Source organism: Lissotriton helveticus, chromosome 6 (genome assembly GCF_964261635.1).
Source record: "Lissotriton helveticus chromosome 6, aLisHel1.1, whole genome shotgun sequence".
NCBI lineage: Eukaryota > Metazoa > Chordata > Amphibia > Caudata > Salamandridae > Lissotriton > Lissotriton helveticus.
In genome coordinates, this window is record NC_136067.1 from 1,237,084,772 (window position 1) to 1,237,103,374 (window position 18,603).

The following is an 18,603-nucleotide window of genomic DNA, read 5'->3' on the forward strand; positions in this document are numbered from 1 at the left end:
AAATGCCCCACACCCCAGCTTTCCTCTGCCATTCCCATTTCATTTTTTAATCAGTGTTCACACCCGGTCTTTGGCACTCTTGGAGGACCCAGTAAAAAGTATCTGTCGCACACAGTACTTCAGTGGATGTTCCAACTGAGTACAGATTTTTATGATGTCTTGGTTTTACATGTGCTTTCTTGTGTAAGTGACAGAGGGGGAGGGGGACTCTAATTCAGTGGTCACCTCTGCTGTGGTTCTTCCTTGCTAAAGACTTGGAATTAGATTCCCTATCCTCAAATTCAATAATGTTATTACCTAGCCGACAGACCATACCAATACTGGTGCAGCGCAAACATGTTCACTTGCTGTTCTTTTTTGCCTGTGTCTGCTCACACTGGGAGGGGTGTCGGTGGCTCTTTCTTGAGTATTCCCAGGGATTGAGGCCCAGGTGAAGCCTTGTCATTAGGGAATCCCTTTTAAGTGGTCATTTTTGTTAAGTACTAGAGCCTGATTGAGTCATTGTATTCGTGCTTCTTAGCTCTGGTTCATAAACTAGCAAGCAAGACATATTTCTCCTCGTTTTTTCCAAAGGCTAGTAGATTGGTTGAGAGTTAACCTCTAAAGAGGGCACGTCCCAGCATGTTAGATTTATTTTGGAGGCTAATCATCTGACTTGCCCTCTAATATATAGCTCACAGGTGTAAGGTTGGCATGTTATCTTATTTGTCACATAATGGGGCTTGGAGGTTTAAACATTTGAACACCAGGTATAACCGCTTAGTTCCACAATGTAGTGTGCAGATCTATGTAACGTAACCCTTCTTTTGGGACCATAGAATGGCATATATTGCTGAGTTTTTTTAAACTTTTTATCTGTTGAAGATATTTTCAGGTAGGCCTCAGTAAAGGGCGTTGTAGTATTCCAGCTAGGTTAATTACTGCTCAAATGACTAATGCAGTTGCTCCTAACCAGTAGTCCAGGATCCCCAGGGGGTCCAGAAGCCTACATCCGGGGTCCGCGTCTGCTTTGAAATTAAATGTTCGAGGCATGTGGGCTGCTAAATTCATATCTGTAGCATAGATCGCCGCCTAGTGTTGGGTCCGGATGATTGCACATTGTTGTCCTGGAAGAGTCTTCGAAGTATCACGAGATAGGTGGCTCCTCCCCTGGACTACAGTGCGCATGGGCATCGACTCCATCCCCAGATTGTTTTTTTCCGCCATTGGGTTCGGATGTGATTTCGACGTCTCCGGTTCGGAATCGTGATAAAATTTTCTCGAGGCCAAAAGGCCTTCTTTGCACTGTCGGTATTGTTTGCGTTCGGTCCCGTCTATCTTCCAGCTCGTGGAGTCGGATATCCGGGGGGTCGTGTGACTCTTCGGTGATCGGGGCCTAGTCGACGCAGCAAGACTTCGACGGCATGGAGCGGAGTCCATTCAAGAAATGTCCCGTGTGTGGATCCAAGTACCCACACATTGACGTCGATCCTGTGTGCAACAAGTGCTTGTCGCCGGACCACGACGAGGCCAACTGTATGGCCTGTTCCAGATTTCGATCGAAGGAGACGATCAAGCTTCGGCGCGTGGCGCGCCTTGAGGCCCAGCGATCGGCTCCGGCACCGGTAGACATCTTTGACGACCCCGCGGTTGATGAGCAAGTGCGTCACCTGCAGATTTCCCCTACCCCGGTGGTGGTCGAGTCCGACGACGAAGCGGACATCCACAGTCAAGACATTGAAGAACTCGTCGAGAAGGTAGGGGACGACGACGAAGCATATGGGGCCATGGAAGATAGCTTGGAGGAAGAGCTATGCCCCGTTCGTACTCTTACTAAGGCTCAGGTCACGGGATCGCCACGCGGCCTTACCCAAGACCTTACACCTCGATCCACGGCCCCGCCTTCCGGCCCGGCTACGGACACCTCCGCGGAGCCGCCATTACTGAAATCGAAACCGAAACTGAAACCCTCGGTATCGATGAAAACAAAGATGGCCGACACGCCATCGAAACCGAAGACGGCTGCTCCGGTACCGACGCCGTCGTCTTCGGGGGCCTCAAAACCGATTCACGCTGGCGAGCAGACAACGGTGCCGAAGGTGGTTAAGGAGCCAAGCTCGAAGAAGCCCGTCGAGCCGGTGTCAACCAAGGTAGACAAGCCGACGTCCAAGAAGGCGGTAGAGCCTACATCGGGACAGTCTGTCGCGCCGAAGACCAAGAGGCCCGTTGACGCGAAGTCGGTGAAGGGCGCGGAGCCAAAGTCTGGGGTCGTTACTCCTAAAGGGAAACCCGTCGACCCGAAGCCGTCGGCATCGACGTCTGCAGCTGTGGACGGTGATCGTGGCGCACCAGTCAAGGGTGCTCCTGCGCCTCGAACGGACAAGCACAAGTCATCCACGCTCGGGTCTTCCCCTGGGGGAGGACCAAGGACATCGGTTGGATCGACGAAGCCGTCCGCTTCCTTTACGAAGCAGGTCTCGGACTCCCTCAAGCGCCTTAAGGACAAGGCTTTGGCATCGGAACCGAAGACTCCTTCCGCACCGAAGCCGGCAGACACACCGAAGTCCACATCGGCACCACTCCTCTACACGTTGCCGCCTAAGGTGGCGCCAAAGGCCTTTGCACCGCGGTCGGTGCCCAAGGACACTGTGTCGACGTCAACTCACCCGGCTGGGACTGTGGGTCATCGACACCCTTTGGTTGAAGCACGGTCGGAGCATTTCATCGATGCCGACACCGGGAAACTCACGCTATACAAGAGGAAGATTACTTCACAACCTTTGCAGTCGTTTACCATTCCTCTGAAACGTAAGAAGCCTGCAGCAGAAACACCTGTTCTGGTGGAGCAGATTCTTCCTCAGCATAGGAGGAGTGCAACACCTTCACCCACATACTCTGATGGGGATGGAGGGGAGCAAGATGAGGAGTACAATTTTCCTGCTCAGACAGAGCCTGATGAGCAACAGGACTCTTGGATGGACACTGGTGATCAGGGGGACCAGCAGACGGCCCAGGATCCTCAGGTTTATAATGTAAAGCCGTCTCCCACTGAGGACTCTGCGGCATTTAATGCCTTAATTGAAAGGGCAGCTACAAACCATAAAGTGGAAATGCATGCTGACCCCGTGGAGGTGGACTTCCTTTTTGACACTTTCTCTACTGCTGAAAAAACTGTCAACTCTCCCAATGTTGAAAGGGGTCCTTAAGCATGCGGCAGACATTTTCAAAGAACCCACAAGATCACGAGTTGTCAACCCACGCATTGAGAAGAAATATAGACCGGCACCTGGCGACCCCACCTACATAAGGGGCCAGTTGCCTTTGGACTCTTTGGTGGTCTCTAATGCCCGCAAGAGGGCAAATTCCCAAACCACGGGTGAAGCTCCTCCCCCAGACAAAGAGTCAAAAGTGCTGGAGGCATCTGGGAAGAGGGTGGCAGCTCAGGCGGCCAACATATGGCGCATCTCAAACACGCAGGCTCTGTTGGCCAGATACGATAGGGCACACTACGACACCCTAGAGCAGCTGTTACAACACCTCCCAGACCAGTTTAAAGAGGGAGCTGAAATGCTTATCCAGGAGGGGAAGCTCATCTCCAACGCTGCTATAAAGTGTGCGCTAGATGTTGCGGACACGGCAGCGAGAGCGATCAACACTAGTGTGATGTTGAGGCGTCAGGCATGGCTCCGCATCTCGGGATTCAAGCCAGAGATACAAACTACTATCCTCAACCAACCCGTTAATCCAGACAGGTTGTTTGGCCCAGAGGTGGACACCACCCTGGAGAAGATTAAAAAAGATACAGAGACTGCCAAGTCCATGGGAGCTCTCCAGTCACAACAATTTCGAGGGAACACTTTTCGTCGCTCAGGCAGTCGAGGTGTTAACAGAGGGCACATGTCGCAGCAGACGCCATTCAATAAAAGTGGTGCGCAATCCTCCTACAGCAAGCAGGGCAGAGGTGGATACAGAGGAAACAGTGCCAAGGGTAGAGGCAGAGGCAACAACAGTTCCCGTTCCTCTGCCGCCAACAAACAGTGACTCCCTGTCACTGCCCCCCGACCATCCAACACCTGTCGGGGGGAGACTCCACCAGTTCCTGCCCGTCTGGAAGTCCATCACCACAGACAGGTGGGTCAGGAAACTTATCCAGTTCGGCTATTGTTTAGAACTGACATCCACCCATGCCCCCAAAACACCGTCCTATGTCAGCAGAGCACTTGCACTTATTGCAGCAGGAGGTTCTGGTGATGCTGCAAAAAGGCGCAATAGAGCTCGTGCCAGTGGAGGAAGAAGGCACAGGGTTTATTCCCTGTACTTCTTAATCCCAAAAAAGGACGGCTCACTCAGACCGATTCTAGACCTACGCCCCTTGAACCAGTACATTATTTCAGAACACTTCCACATGTTGACACTGCAGCAGGTTCTTCCCTTGTTACAGCAGGGAGACTTCCTCGCAACCTTGGACCTCAAGGATGCTTACTTTCACATACCACTCCACCCATCCCACAGAAAGTACCTCAGGTTCACCATCCAAAACAGGCATTACCAGTTCAAGGTACTCCCCTTCGGAGTAACCACTGCTCCCAGAGTGTTCACAAAATGTCTGGCGACAGTGGCGGCACACCTCCGGAGACAGGGTATACATGTCTACCCTTATCTGGACGACTGGCTCGTGCAGGCAAAGTCAGCCCAGCAGTGCGCCGCAGACATGTCCCACACCATTCACCTCCTTCACAGTCTAGGATTTACACTGAACTACCCGAAGTCACACCTTCAGCCGGCCCATGTGCGGCAGTATTTAGGCGCGACTATCAATACTCTGGCTGCCACAGCTCAGCCAAACCCAGCGAGGATCGACAACATCCAGGCGCTGATCCAAAAGTTCAGACCGCAACACTCACTCCCAGCGAGAGTGTTCATGCAGTTGATAGGCATGATGGCCTCCTGCATCTTCATAGTCCCGCACGCGAGACTCCATATGCGTCCGCTCCAAGAATGCTTAGCGCATCAGTGGACTCAGGCTCAAGGACAGCTAAACGACCTAGTGTTGGTGACGGGTCGGGCATACAGCTCTCTGCATTGGTGGAATCCACACAACCTTTGCAAGGGCCGACCGTTCCACGAGCCTGTGCCACAGATTACACTAACAACGGACGCATCTCTCCAGGGATGGGGGGCTCATGTGCTCCATTATACGGTACAGGGACTATGGACAACGCAACAAAGGAAGATGCACATCAACTACTTGGAGCTGATGGCAATCTTCATGGCACTCAAGTCCTTCAAAGTACATCTGTGCAACAAAGTCGTGTTGATCCGGACGGACAACATGACAGCCATGTACTACATTCAAAAGCAGGGAGGTACGCACTCTCCACAGTTGTCTCATCTGGCTCAGAGCATGTGGAAGTGGGCCATTCAGAGGAACATCTTCCTCATGGCGGAACACCTCCCGGGCACGGACAATCAGATGGCGGATCTATTCAGCAGGTACAGCCACCAGATGCACAATTGGGAGTTACATCCATCAGTACTCCGCCCGTACTTCCAGCAGTGGGGTGATCCAGAGATAGACCTGTTTGCCACGGAGGAAAACGCAAAATGCCAAAGCTTTGCCGCCAGGTTCCCTCACCCACTATCGCAGGGCAATGCGATATGGATGAACTGGTCAGGCAGATTTGCGTACGCTTTTCCCCCAGCGCCTCTCATTCCGCTGGTGGCAAGAAAGCTAAAGCAACACTCGCTGACGCTCATCCTAGTTGCTCCAACGTGGGCGTGGCAACCGTGGTACACCACGTTCCTCGAACTATCCGTAGTACCGCATCAAAGACTGCACCTCACACCCCGGCTCTTAACGCAGAACCGTGGCGACATTCAGCACCCGGATCCGCAGCAGCTCAATCTGGCGATCTGGCTCCTGAGGTCTTAGAGTTTGGCTACCTTGATTTGCCCCCTGAATGCATGGACATCATCCGGGAGGCAAGGAAGCCCACTACCAGAGCTTGCTATGCATCAAAATGGAAGCGGTTTGTCATCTACTGTACCGAGCACGCTATAAACCCGCTCGATGCATCCATTCCTAATATCATCTGCTATCTGTTGCATCTTTACAAATGCAATCTAGCATACGCTTCCATTCGGATACACTTATCCGCCATAGCGGCTTATCTCCAAAACAGGCAGCATCTCTCTGTCTTCAGGGTGCCTGCCATTAAAGCATTCCTGGAAGGGCTGAAGCGGGTCATCCCTCCCTGGACCCCGCCAGCTCCTGTGTGGAACCTCAATGTGGTGCTCACCAGATTGATGGGTCCCCCATTTGAACCTCTGCATTCATGTGAGCTTCAGTTCCTCACATGGAAAGTGGCTTTTCTCATTGCCATAACGTCTCTAAGACGTGTTAGTGAGCTACAGGCGCTCACCATTCAAGAGCCATTTATACAAATTCATTCAAACAGGGTGGTGCTGCGCACTAACCCCAAATTACTCCCTAAGGTGGTGTCGCAGTTTCATGTCAATCAGACAATCGAACTGCCCGCATTCTTTCCCAACCCAGAAACGGTAGCGGAAAGGATGCTCCATACGCTTGATGTCAAAAGAGCGCTTATGTACTACATTGACAGAACACAACCTTTTCGAAAGACACAGCAACTCTTTGTTGCCTTCGCAGCCCAGCATAAAGGCAACCCCATTTCCAAAGCAGGAATAGCCAGGTGGATCGTTAAGTGCATTCAGATTATCTATCAGAAGGCTAAGCGCACTTTAACGGTCCCCCCCAGAGCACACTCCACACGCAAGTTGGGGGCCTCCATGGCATTCCTGGGTAACATTCCTTTGGAAGACATTTGTAGGGCAGCCACATGGTCTACACCACATACGTTTACCAAACATTACTGTGTAGATGTGCATTCCAAACAGCAGGCAGCTGTAGGACAGGCTGTTCTTAAAACACTTTTTCAGACTTCTGCAGCTGGCACGGGCGGCCGCCGTTAATGGAGGGACTGCTATGTATTCTATGCTACAGATATGAATTTAGCAGCCCACATGCCTCGAACTGAATATGCTACTTACCAGTATGCATCTGTTCTTGGCATGTAGGGCTGCTAACATTCATATCGCCCGCCCTCCTCCCCGGCGCCCGTAGCGGCTGCAGACTTTTCTTGCATTTAATCTCTAGCATGGCCATCACTTTCACTGTTAAACTCCATCTTTGCACAATGGCTAAAAACAATCTGGGGATGGAGTCGATGCCCATGCGCACTGTAGTCCAGGGGAGGAGCCACCTATCTCGTGATACTTCGAAGACTCTTCCAGGACAACAATGTGCAATCATCCGGACCCAACACTAGGCGGCGATCTATGCTACAGATATGAATGTTGGCAGCCCTACATGCCAAGAACAGATGCATACTGGTAAGTAGCATATTCAATTAACAGATTAATATAGATTATATGAATAAGGAAGCAAAATATAGATTGAAAATGTTAACACATTCTGTAAATGTGAAGGCATTAAAAATTTGAGGCTGAAAATTAGGTTAGTATCCTCAGATAGATTCATGGAAGCAGTGCAAGTACATCAAACTGAATATAGTATGGATGATGAGTGGCCTCAATTGAATTTCTTTAAAACTGTGATTTTTCTTATATATGTAATTGTTAATGAATTAAATAAACAATTAATCATTTGTTTGATGAATATTTGTTTCAGCTTTTTGTTGTGTATTTTTTTGAGGTTCAAATCATTAATAATGCTTAGATAAATACATCCCCAGGGACTTTGTGGTTAAAGTTTCATCAGCCTCTTCTTTCTGTTTTGAATCTCCAAAGTGATCAAAGTTATGAACATTCATGCCAGCTGTGGTTCCATTGATCTAATCTGGGCCAAGCCGATCTGTTGGTCAGACCTGTTTTGTTTTTTCCCCTCCCAGGTTACACTCTCAAGTGCTTCATTGAATAATACTCACGGTCTCGAATAAGAATAAACTTGTAGAGGGCAAGCATTAAACTTTTCTCTGGATTTCTTGTGCTGGCATTCTTTTTCTCAGGACATGCTACAACTTGCACTAGAAATTGTTTCACTTTCCTCTTTTAAACTGTTATCAATGTATTGCCCCTCGTTTATTGGGCAGTACAGTTCTTCTACAGCGCTAATATGGCAATATAGATTTGCCTTATTAAATCAGGCCATGTGCGCTAAAAACACATATTTCCTTTCTGGAGGGGCCTGTAGTGTGTAAAAGAAATAACTTTTCAGAATGAGGTATTGTTGTATGCTTTCCCTGCTCTTGTAGAACAAAGGCGAGAAATGTTCATTTGTAAACAGCCCCTTCTTAAAATCATCTTCCTTTTAACTAAGGACTTAAATAGTAATCGATCATTATCAAATGACAGGGAGCAATCAAACATGTAAACATCAAACATGTTTTCTTCAAGCTAAACGTAGGAATGTTTTGTAGCTTTAATTATGGAACATCTGTGCTCTATATGTAGGTCGGTAGTACATTTCCTACACTCGACTACAGCAGTCATGAACAAAACAAATCTGAAGATCAGATTTTTTGTTATACAAATTGCTTATTTTTACATAATTTTGATCAAATATATTACATATGTATGGTAGGTGGCATGTGTGTAATGTGTTCTTATGTTTCTTTTGATTCTAGCGTGGCCCTCAGACTCCCCTTATCTTCTTGTATGTTGTGGACACATGTCTGGAAGAAGAAGACCTTCAAGCGCTAAAGGAATCCCTGCAGATGTCTCTGAGCTTGCTTCCTCCGGATGCTTTGGTGGGGCTCATCACGTTTGGCAGAATGGTGCAGGTGCATGAACTTAGCTGTGAAGGAATCTCCAAAAGCTACGTCTTCAGGGGTACCAAAGACCTTACGGCAAAGCAAATACAGGTTTGTTCAATGTTGCATTGAAGTGTCTCGTTCCCATGAGTCTCTCTTGCCTGTAGGCGGTCTAATCAGTTTTTTTGTATTTAATTGTTTTTCTTAGGATATGCTTGGCCTCTCAAGACCTGGTGGGCCTGCTCAACAAGCAAGACCTCTGCAACCTCAGGAACAACCAACTATCTCGAGCAGGTAGTCTTGCAAAAAATGTCCACACTCGGGATATAGGGAGTGCAGATGATGTACACTTTAAAAATGATCTGCTATCGCTCATCTGTGTTTCATTTGTGCTAATGCTATTTGAGTGTTCTCAAACCTAGTTGTTTGAAAAGCGAGATTTGTGAGTGGTGTTGATAAAACTGAAGTTATGATTCTTCAATTTGATGTTCCACAAGTAGTTACTGGGGCAGATATATTTTTAATCCATGGTTCAGTTCATGTTGGGTTTTTTAAACCAGCGATCTTGCCATGAACCTTTCTTTATAAGCAGATCAACCATGGGATAATGTTCTACTATCAACACTCAGCTGCCAGACATATTCAACTCTTGCGTCACTATGTTCCTGCTTGCTATTAGTGAATGAGCTCATCCGCAGGGCACTGTGTTGTTCATAATATTGCTTTGTGCTCTGTGTCTGCCTTGACTCATAGAATGTGAAACCTATTGTAAACATTTGGCTGGAAAAATGCTCTCGGTCAATTGTTATTTACATTAATCTGTTTTTTTTATTTGGTATTTCTGTATCACCTAGATGTTGTACTATGACAAGTTTATTATGTACAGATGGGTACTTACATGCTTTGTCAACATTGCTTTGTTTGGATATATATATTGTAGGTTCCTCCAGCCTGTTCATAAGATCGACATGAATCTGACTGATCTGCTTGGGGAGTTGCAGCGGGATCCCTGGCCAGTCACACAGGGCAAAAGACCACTGAGATCAACAGGGGTAGCTTTATCAATTGCGGTTGGTTTGCTGGAGGTAAGAAGGCCTGTATATTCTAATCTTAACTAATGGTCCGATTAGCCAGTGTTAGATCTCCTTCAATCCCTGCCACATATAGTAAAGTGCCTTCAAAATCTCTTGCACATCAGGATAGCAGTCTGACATTTTATTTTTGTTGCAGAAAATATGGCACCTTGAGGTGCTTGCCCTATGTGCCCAGTCCAAGATTTGCCCAACTTCGGCTTGATCATTGGCCATTTTACAGCATTCTCCCTGTACCACCTTGATATTTGCATGGCATACACAGGAGAATGGTTATTCCTGCTCCTATCTCAGTCCATCAATTCCATACTTTGCCTCATCTTTGGGGAAACAAAATGCAGTTGCTTTACCTTCATTATAAAATCTTGTAACTGTAGTGTTAATGAATGGGTGTATTTGTGGTTCACAGTCCACTGGAAGCAAGTGTCTAGCAAGATTGAACATAAAATCAGGCATTTTAATATTGTGGGAATTTTTCTTCGCACCCTTTGACAGTCCAAGTTTACTGGGCACTGATTTTTAGGAGTAATGTTTATCACTGATGTCCCAGGGCCACAATTCTGCTGCATTCCAAGTTGGATAGCCAAGAGACTTCCATTCAGAAATTGACACTTGCATGGGTGTGAGAGCGAACTGCCAAGGCTTTTTCTAAATAATAGAGGTACTCTACATCCCTCTATTATTTAGAAAAAGACACAAAATGCAATATAACATAAGAAATAACTTGAATGTCCATTCAGTACTTCAGTTAATGTTTTTTGTTTTAAAAAGAATCTTTTTATTAACTTTGCTCGATGACTCAGAGAATACATAGCGGTGTTCAATTAGCATGGAATAAGATAGCAATTCATTGTACAATCAAAGGCATGCTATACAGTATCGTAAAACCCCACCCAGCGTCACTCCTGTCCCGCACCCTCCTCCATTGCTCGGTACTTTCGCCAGGGACCCCAGATCCTTCACCATTTCTTCGTACAACCCCAGGCCTTATAGATCGTTTCCTCCGCCCTCTGGCACCAATCCAAATCTCATTGCCACTGGTCCCATTGTGGGGCCTCCTGCGCCCCCACCAACCCCTGGCTATATTCCTTTTTGCCACCCCGGACGCCAAGGCCAGCCAGATCTCATTGTACCGTGACCAGTCTGTCGGCCCTTTAATCATTAATAGAAGCCACCTCGGTTCCACTGGGACTGGCGACCCCACTACTGTCGCCATAGTGCGTGCCGCCCTGGTCCAGAAACCTACCACATTCGGACCATCCCAAAGAATATGGAAGAAAGTTCCCACCTCTTGGCAACCCCTCTCACACAAGGGAGACTGGCTCCTGCCCCACGAGAACAGGTGAGTTTGCGGGTAGTACACCCGGTGCAAGATTTTTAATTGGACAAGACGGAACCGAGTCCGTATCGTGATTTCGCGTGGGCTGTGCAGGGCGTCCTGCCAATCCGCATCTTCCAGGCGGCCTATATCTTCTTCCCATCTCGCTCGCAAAGACGACAGGGGGTCCGGCATATTATTTATGAGCTTGCGATAGATAGTGGCAGTAGGCTTCTCTAAGATTGGGTCAAGCAGGAGCCTGTCCTCCAACGGCGAGTACTCCGGGACTGAAGTATCTTTGTGGATATGGGTGCGTAAGGCGTGTGTGAGACGCAAGTAGTGGTAGTGCTGGGAGTCGTGCATTTGATACTCTTTTTTGATGTAGTCAAAGGACCTAGGGGCGCCACCCTTCCAAACATCACCCAGATATTCAATCCCAATCAGCTTCCAACCCTTAAAACCGGTTAGCCTCTTCACCTCTGTTAACTGGTCCCCGAACCAGAGCAGGGTCCTTCCGTTATAGTGCCGGCCCACCCCAGGAGTCTATTGGCCTCCCTCCAGCACTGCAGTACCACACCTGTATGCGAGGGCAAGTCCCTCCAGTTCTTCCGCGAGTATAGAAGAGGTTCACAATTGCCTCCCGGCATGGCATATCTATCCACCCTATAGGCTGGCTCTGACCCCGCCACATACACCCAGTCATTAATCACCTGTAGTTGAGACGACCAATAATACAACTGAACGTCCGGTAGGGCCAGCCCTCCATCGTACACCCCCATCGTGAGTTAACGCAATGCGATTTTCGGGTTCCCACCATCCCAGAGCAGCGTTCGCAGCGTCTGGGATATGCGCCGGAACACCCCACCCGGGACCGGATATGGTGTATTCTGTAGGATATAGAGGAGGCACGGCAACGCCAACATTTTGAAGAGTGTGGTGAGTCCCATCAGGGTGAAAGGCAAGGACCGCCAGTGAGCGACATCCGATGCTAACCGCGCCAAGTGTGGCTCTAGATTTCTTGTGAAGAACTCCGCCCTGTCCCTAGTGACATACACCCCGAGGTATTTAAATCCCTCAGTGACTACTAAGGCCGCACACCGCGTTGGGACGCGCGGGGGAGGACCCAAGAGCGGATGAATTAAGGATTTGTCCCAATTAATCTTATAGCCGGAGTAACTACCAAATAATTCGAAGAGATGAAGCGCCTGCGCCATTGAATGGTAGGGTCTGGCCATGTAAAGGACAATATTGTCGGCGTATAAGGAGATACGCTCCTCCCACTCATCCGTGAGCGCTAGGCCCCAGAAAGACCAGTTCCTTCTAATCCAGTGGGCCAGCGGCTCTAGAGCCAAGGCGAAGGGGAGAGGGGACAAAGGGCACCCCTGCCTTGTACCCTGCCGCAGGGAAATCTCACGAGACTTAACTCCGTTTACCCTCCCCCTTGCTACCGGCTGCTCATACAACAGACGCACCCAGCTGCAGAAGATCTGACCGAAGCCCAAACGTTGCAGGACCATGGATAAGTACGGCGATTCAATGCTATCAAAGGCCATTGCGGCGTCCAGCGCCATCAACGCAGTTTGGGTGTCGCCCACATCCTCAGTCATATACAGCACCCCGTAGAGCCGGCGTAGTTTATGCCGTGTACTCCTATGGGGCATAAACCCTGACTGGTCCTCGTGTATCAAGTCAGGCAGGACTGAGAGCAGTCGCGTCGCCATGGCTTTAACCAAAACCTTGACCTCCACGTTGAGGAGTGATATAGTTCGATAAGATTAACATTGGTCTGCCAGTTTCCCAGCCTTGCGGATGACTACGATTGTGGCCTCACGCTGATCAGGCGGGAGTCTCCCCACTTTTCTCGCTTCAAAGAGCATTTGCCTCAGGGGTTCAGTCACAACGTTGGCCTGTCTCTTGTAGATTTCAACTGGGAGCCCGTTGGGCCCCTGCGCTTTCCCGGCCTGAAGTGCGTTAAGAGCTTCACCCAGGACCGTGAGGTCCGCCTCTAGACTGTCAGTCTGCTCCTGGGATAGCGTGGGGAGGGAGAAATCCCGTAGGAATTCCTCGGTCAGATTCCGATCTGGTGCACACCTTCTCATAGTAGGACGCGAAGGCCTCCGCTATGTCGATCCCCGCCGAAACCAAGGAACCCGCCTCGTTCCTCACTTTCTCCGACCCAGGATCGCTCCCGGTCTCTGCGCTCGAGCCACGCTAATAGCTTCATGCTTTTATCCCCGGCATCATAAATCTGGTGTTGACCGGCGAGGGAATAGGCGCACGCCTCGCCCTCCGCCAATGTGCGAAGTTCATGTTTGAGGACAAGCTCAATACTGTGCTCCACCCAGGGGGCCCCGCCCACCCCCGTTCCAGCACCTCCACTTCCCGCTCCAACTGCGCGAGCTGAAGTGCTTCTTCTTCTTCTGAGCACCAATTAGCGCCTGGGCGTAGCCCCTCAAAACGGTCTTGAATGCTTTCCACAAGGTTAACTGGGAATCAACCGAGCCCTGGTTTTCAGCGAAGTATAGTTGGGAGCCCTCCCGCAACTTATCAACTATAGAGTCGTCTTTGAGGCGCCATGGGTCTATCCGCAGGAAAGCCGCCCTTGACGTTACTACCCTTTGAGAGTGACACCCACCGGTGAATGATCAGAGATTTCCTGGGCCATAATGCAGGAGTGTGCGAAGTCGCCCACTTGGTCCACTCTGGTCAAGATGTGATCTATTCTGGAAAAGGACCCATGTCGAGCTGAGTAAAAAGTGTAGTGTCTCTGTGTGGGGTGATGTACGTGCCATATGTCGCTGAGGCCCATCGCTGTGGTAAAGCTCCGCAAGCCTGCTTCCCCCCCTATTGCCCTGCCTCTCCCCCGAGCGGTCAAGTTCCCCGTCCATGACCGCGTTAGTGTCTCCCCACAGTACCAGAGTACCCCATGGAAGATCTGCCAGGTGGGTCCCAAGTTTAACATACGTCTGGGCATGCAATCCGGGTGGGTATAGCAGGAGCTGAAAACTAGTGTGCGACCCTCCCAATTGGCCGCCACCGCCGACAGACAACCCGAGTCCTCCTCCCACTTGCCCGTGACAATCAATAGAAGGGCAAGAATCCCCCCCCCCCCCTGGAGCCAGACGTGAACCCCGAATGGGCCACCATCTTGTAGCCAAACCGGTCCAGTACCCTGCAAACATTGCCCCGCAAATGAGTTTCCTGTAGAAATACGTCCAGGGCATGGCGCTTCACATACTGCAGGACCAACGTGCGCTTTATTTTATTGCCCAAAATGTCAACCCACACAAAAGTATAAGTTAACAATGCTTCACTCCGTTCTGGAGGAAGGAGTGGGGAAAGAAACTCTGCCTCAGTTGATTAGCTGTCGCATTGCACCAGAGTTTTGACAGCCCAGGCCCACTGAACAGAGGAGGACACCCAGACCTCCAGAGCAAACACAGGAGGGGGCTTCCCCTTTGAAGTTGAGGTGGAAAAGTCCCTCGCAGTGACAGCTTGGGGTGCAGCTGAGACTCTCAGAGAAGATGTGAACAGTGATCCTGGATTGTCCCAGCATTCTGTGCAAGCGGGTTGGGACAGGGGTGGAGGTGTGATGTGGTACCTAGGATTGGCCAGGCCTGCCTAACTTCTCGAACTTTGGAGTTGGATACTGGAATTCGATGGCAGCACCAGCCATGAACAACTGGAAGGACAAGCTCCCTGATGCCCTAATGAACTAAGGACTCTGCCTACAGTTGACCTCAGAACCAGTGGGTCCCCAGTACCAGGGAATCTTGGGCCAGATGTAGGTAGGGTTTTACCGGTCGGTAACGGCCGAATTCGGCAGTTACCGACCGGTAAAAGGATTTTGAGATGTAGGGGGCAGAATCGGTAAATTTACCGTTCGGTAAATTTACCGATTCTGTACATTTACCGATCGGTATTTTTACCGATTCGGTAAATATGATATGTAGGTGGGACTCTTCTGAGTCCCACAAGCCCTACAAAATCGGTATTTTACCATCAAATTCAATTTGATGGTAAAATACCGAATCCGGTGTGCATGCACATGTGTGCATGCACACCTGTGCCATATGACAGGCAGACCTGCCCTTAGGGCAGGTATGCCTGCCACATGACACCCGAACCTTTTTTGGGGGTGCTAGAGGGTTTCAAAGTGACACCCCCTGCACCCTTGTGAAAGTCGGTATTTACCGATTCGGTAAATACCGATTCGGTAATGCCCATTCATTCCTATGGGCTTCAAAGCCCATAGGAATGAATGGGCATTACCGGTCGGTATTTACCGATTCGGTAAATACCGACTTTTAAAGAATCGGTAAATCCACATCTGGATTTACCTACATCTCGGTACTTCTATTTTACCGATTCATAAATACCGAATCGGTAAAATTCGGTATTTATGAGTCTGTAAAATAGAATTACCTACATCTGGCCCTTAGTTCCCTTACACTCCTTAAAGACCAATTGGGGGAAGATCTGGACTTCTGGGCGAAGAAGAAAACCAGACACAAAAACCAGGAAAAAAAGCTGTCACTGGAAGCCAGTGGAACCAGCTCCCTGCAAAGTATGTTGCTTTTCTTAGGCCAGGATGCATACTGCAATTGCTCCTGGTGACTAGAGCTCCTCTCCAGGAGTAAAATCAGCCCAGGATCATCAAAATCAGCCCATCTGGGTACAGGTTATAGCCTTTTACAGGTTTTGACTTTCTGCAAGAAAACAGTGTGTGGAGCTCTGCTGCAAATTCTAAATTTACCCCCTGGGTGTGCTACTGCCTGGGAGCAGACGCAAAGGTCCATTAATTATTAATGTACCTGGGAGGGTCTGTTCATTTAAGCGTCATCCAGAGCTCTCCGGGGGCCCTAGCCCCTGGACCGATTCATTAAAATAAGGGGCCTGGGATTCCATCTCCCGGCCCCCGACTCATGATGAGGGGGTAGTGTCATTGTGACCACCCAAACGAGGAGAAAAGGGGCCCAGGACCCCATCTTGGGCCTTCGAGGTGGGAGAAATCAGGGTCCTGGGAGCCAGCCGTTGTACCTACCAATAGCAAGGGGCTCGGTCCTGTTCCCTGTACCCGTGTCTGGTGGGGAGCAGGGTGGCCCCCGCCAGTGCGATACGAAGTGTGAATCCAAGTTGCCAGCCCCAGTGCCTTATTTGAAAGGGTCTCCCACTATCCCCCCTATATTATGATGTTCTATTTGATGTAGGAAGGCGTACTGTGATTTTGGTGGTCATGACCATTTTAGGATCAAATGGGATTGCAGAACAGAATGTCACCTACGATATTTTCAATCTGCCTGATGTATATATATTTTTAGATTAATGAGTAGTATTTAGTGGTGTTTGTGTAATAAATGTACTTTTCCTTTTCTGGGTAAAAAGCGCTCACTGGACAATCATTTATTTAGTGTTATTGTGTGCTAGTGATTACTAGCCCACACTACCTACTCTAAGTAGGCCTTGGGCTGCTTTGCTTCCTTGAGAGAGCCCAGCGCTACGATGGGGTGCTGGGTTCCCAGTAAGAGAATATTGTGGACCTATTGCCTCATATTCTGCACAACTAATATCTCAATTTCTTAAACCTATTTTTTGACCACAGTATAATCTCTAGAACAATTTGTATTCTACTTCTGTTGTTGGAGATGATCATTCATTATTTTGTTTAATGTTGTAGACTATTGGACTCCTGATATTAAGAATATTAGTTTCCTTGTTGGTGGTAGATTCATTTATTGACTTCTTCTTGACCTGCCTCCCTTCATATATAATCATCCAGTTTCCAACCGAACACATAAAATCCACTTGGTAAACTTTGGCTTTTCTTTTTCGAAGTTATTAGCCTGATTGTTGGGATGCTTTTGCGGACTGTATTGGCTCATTAACAGCATTAGGTGAATGTTTTCTGGAGATTTTGAGAAATGAGTGCAATCTCTTCCCCCTCATCATGGTTCCCCACCTGTTAGATGTTTACCTACATAGGTGGGCGCAATTATAGGACATCCTTGTGAGCATAAAAAGGGCAAGGGACTTAATAGGTTATTGTGGGGCTTTTAGAACCTTTCTATTGACGCTTACTCAGGGCTCATTTTGTTGAGTTTAGGATAAAATGTGCTCCTGCAGTTGCTGCATGAAGATGAACTACTCATTATTAGGTAAACAACACCTTTTTTTGTTCCGTTCAGGGCACCTTTCCAAACACAGGAGCCAGAATAATGCTTTTTACTGGTGGTCCCCCAACGCAAGGCCCAGGCATGGTTGTTGGCGATGAACTGAAAACACCCATTCGCTCCTGGCATGACTTAGAAAAAGATAATGCCCGTTTCATGAAGAAAGCAACAAAGGTAAGAGTATTAAATGTTTTGGAGTAATGGAGAATCGGCTGCATCCTCCCAGATCTTGAGAAGGATCTCTTGTGCGTGAGCACTAGTTCGTTCAAAAACTGAAAAAAGCAGTTAGTGAGTGTTGTTAACTCTTGCTTGACAATGTACGGTGTCTGTAACAGTGTTATGTGATGCTGTGACCAAGTGGCATTCTACAAAATACCACAAGTAATATGGGGCAAGATTATAGAGGCAAGGTACTTTAAAACAGCCTCACAAATCACAATTCAAAAGCCTACATTTAGTGTACAAAACAACAAATTAAACCGTCTGAAAAATAAGAGTTTTTGTAAATGTTGAGTGTTATGAAGACCAGTGACCAGTCCAGTACAGACTGTAATGTTATATACAGTATATGCAAAAGAAAAAATGGGTTGCTTGAACTTTTGTTCAGTTGTTTAGTACTTCCAGAATAGTGGATACACTTTCACTATATCTTGGTTGTGTCGGACTGTATACGTACCTTAAGAGAGAAGAATTATCATATATGGCTGGCTTACTTGTTCCTTGAATGGGCGCACAGGGGTTGAAAAATAGTTTTGCTCACCATGGCTGCAGCTTAATTTCCCTTGTCAGGGAGCAATGGCAGCCCAAGCATGCATCAGTTAGAAATGTTATCCTCCGACAAGTGCTGGAAACAAATGTCCTGGACCTCCCTCCACTCCAGTTAGCAACACCTAAGTAACTATGCTAAGTAAGGGCTATTTAATCATTAAGGTCTGTGAATTGCGGTCCGTGTTGTAATGCTGTATGGTCTAAACCAATTTCAAAGCTCTCACAAAAAGTTCAAAATGGCAAAGAAAACTTCATCAGGAGTGAGTTTCAAACTGAGACACCTAGCTGAATGCCTGTTAAAACACTTCAGATACAGCAAAAGAGCTTCCACCATTTTAATTGCAATGCAGTATACACAAGTCAAAAGAGTATTTTACCAGGTATCTTTTGAACCACCATGTCTACACATGCTATTTTTGTCTCCCCACTTGGATGTATTATTGAAGGAGTGGTACTGAAGGCAAGTTCACTAAATTGTGGCTTCC

The 18,603-nt window shown here is 48.3% G+C and overlaps 1 protein-coding gene across 1 annotated transcript in view; it reads left to right on the forward strand.

The window, feature by feature from the left end:
- Positions 1-18,603, forward strand: part of SEC23B (SEC23 homolog B, COPII component) — an 83,713-nt gene that overhangs the window by 28,217 nt on the left and 36,893 nt on the right. The window contains exons 5-8 of the mRNA XM_078648958.1: positions 8,646-8,882; positions 8,980-9,065; positions 9,712-9,856; positions 17,366-17,524. Of these exons, the coding sequence (XP_078505084.1) occupies positions 8,646-8,882; positions 8,980-9,065; positions 9,712-9,856; positions 17,366-17,524 (627 nt within the window). The remainder of the gene's footprint in view (positions 1-8,645; positions 8,883-8,979; positions 9,066-9,711; positions 9,857-17,365; positions 17,525-18,603) is intronic.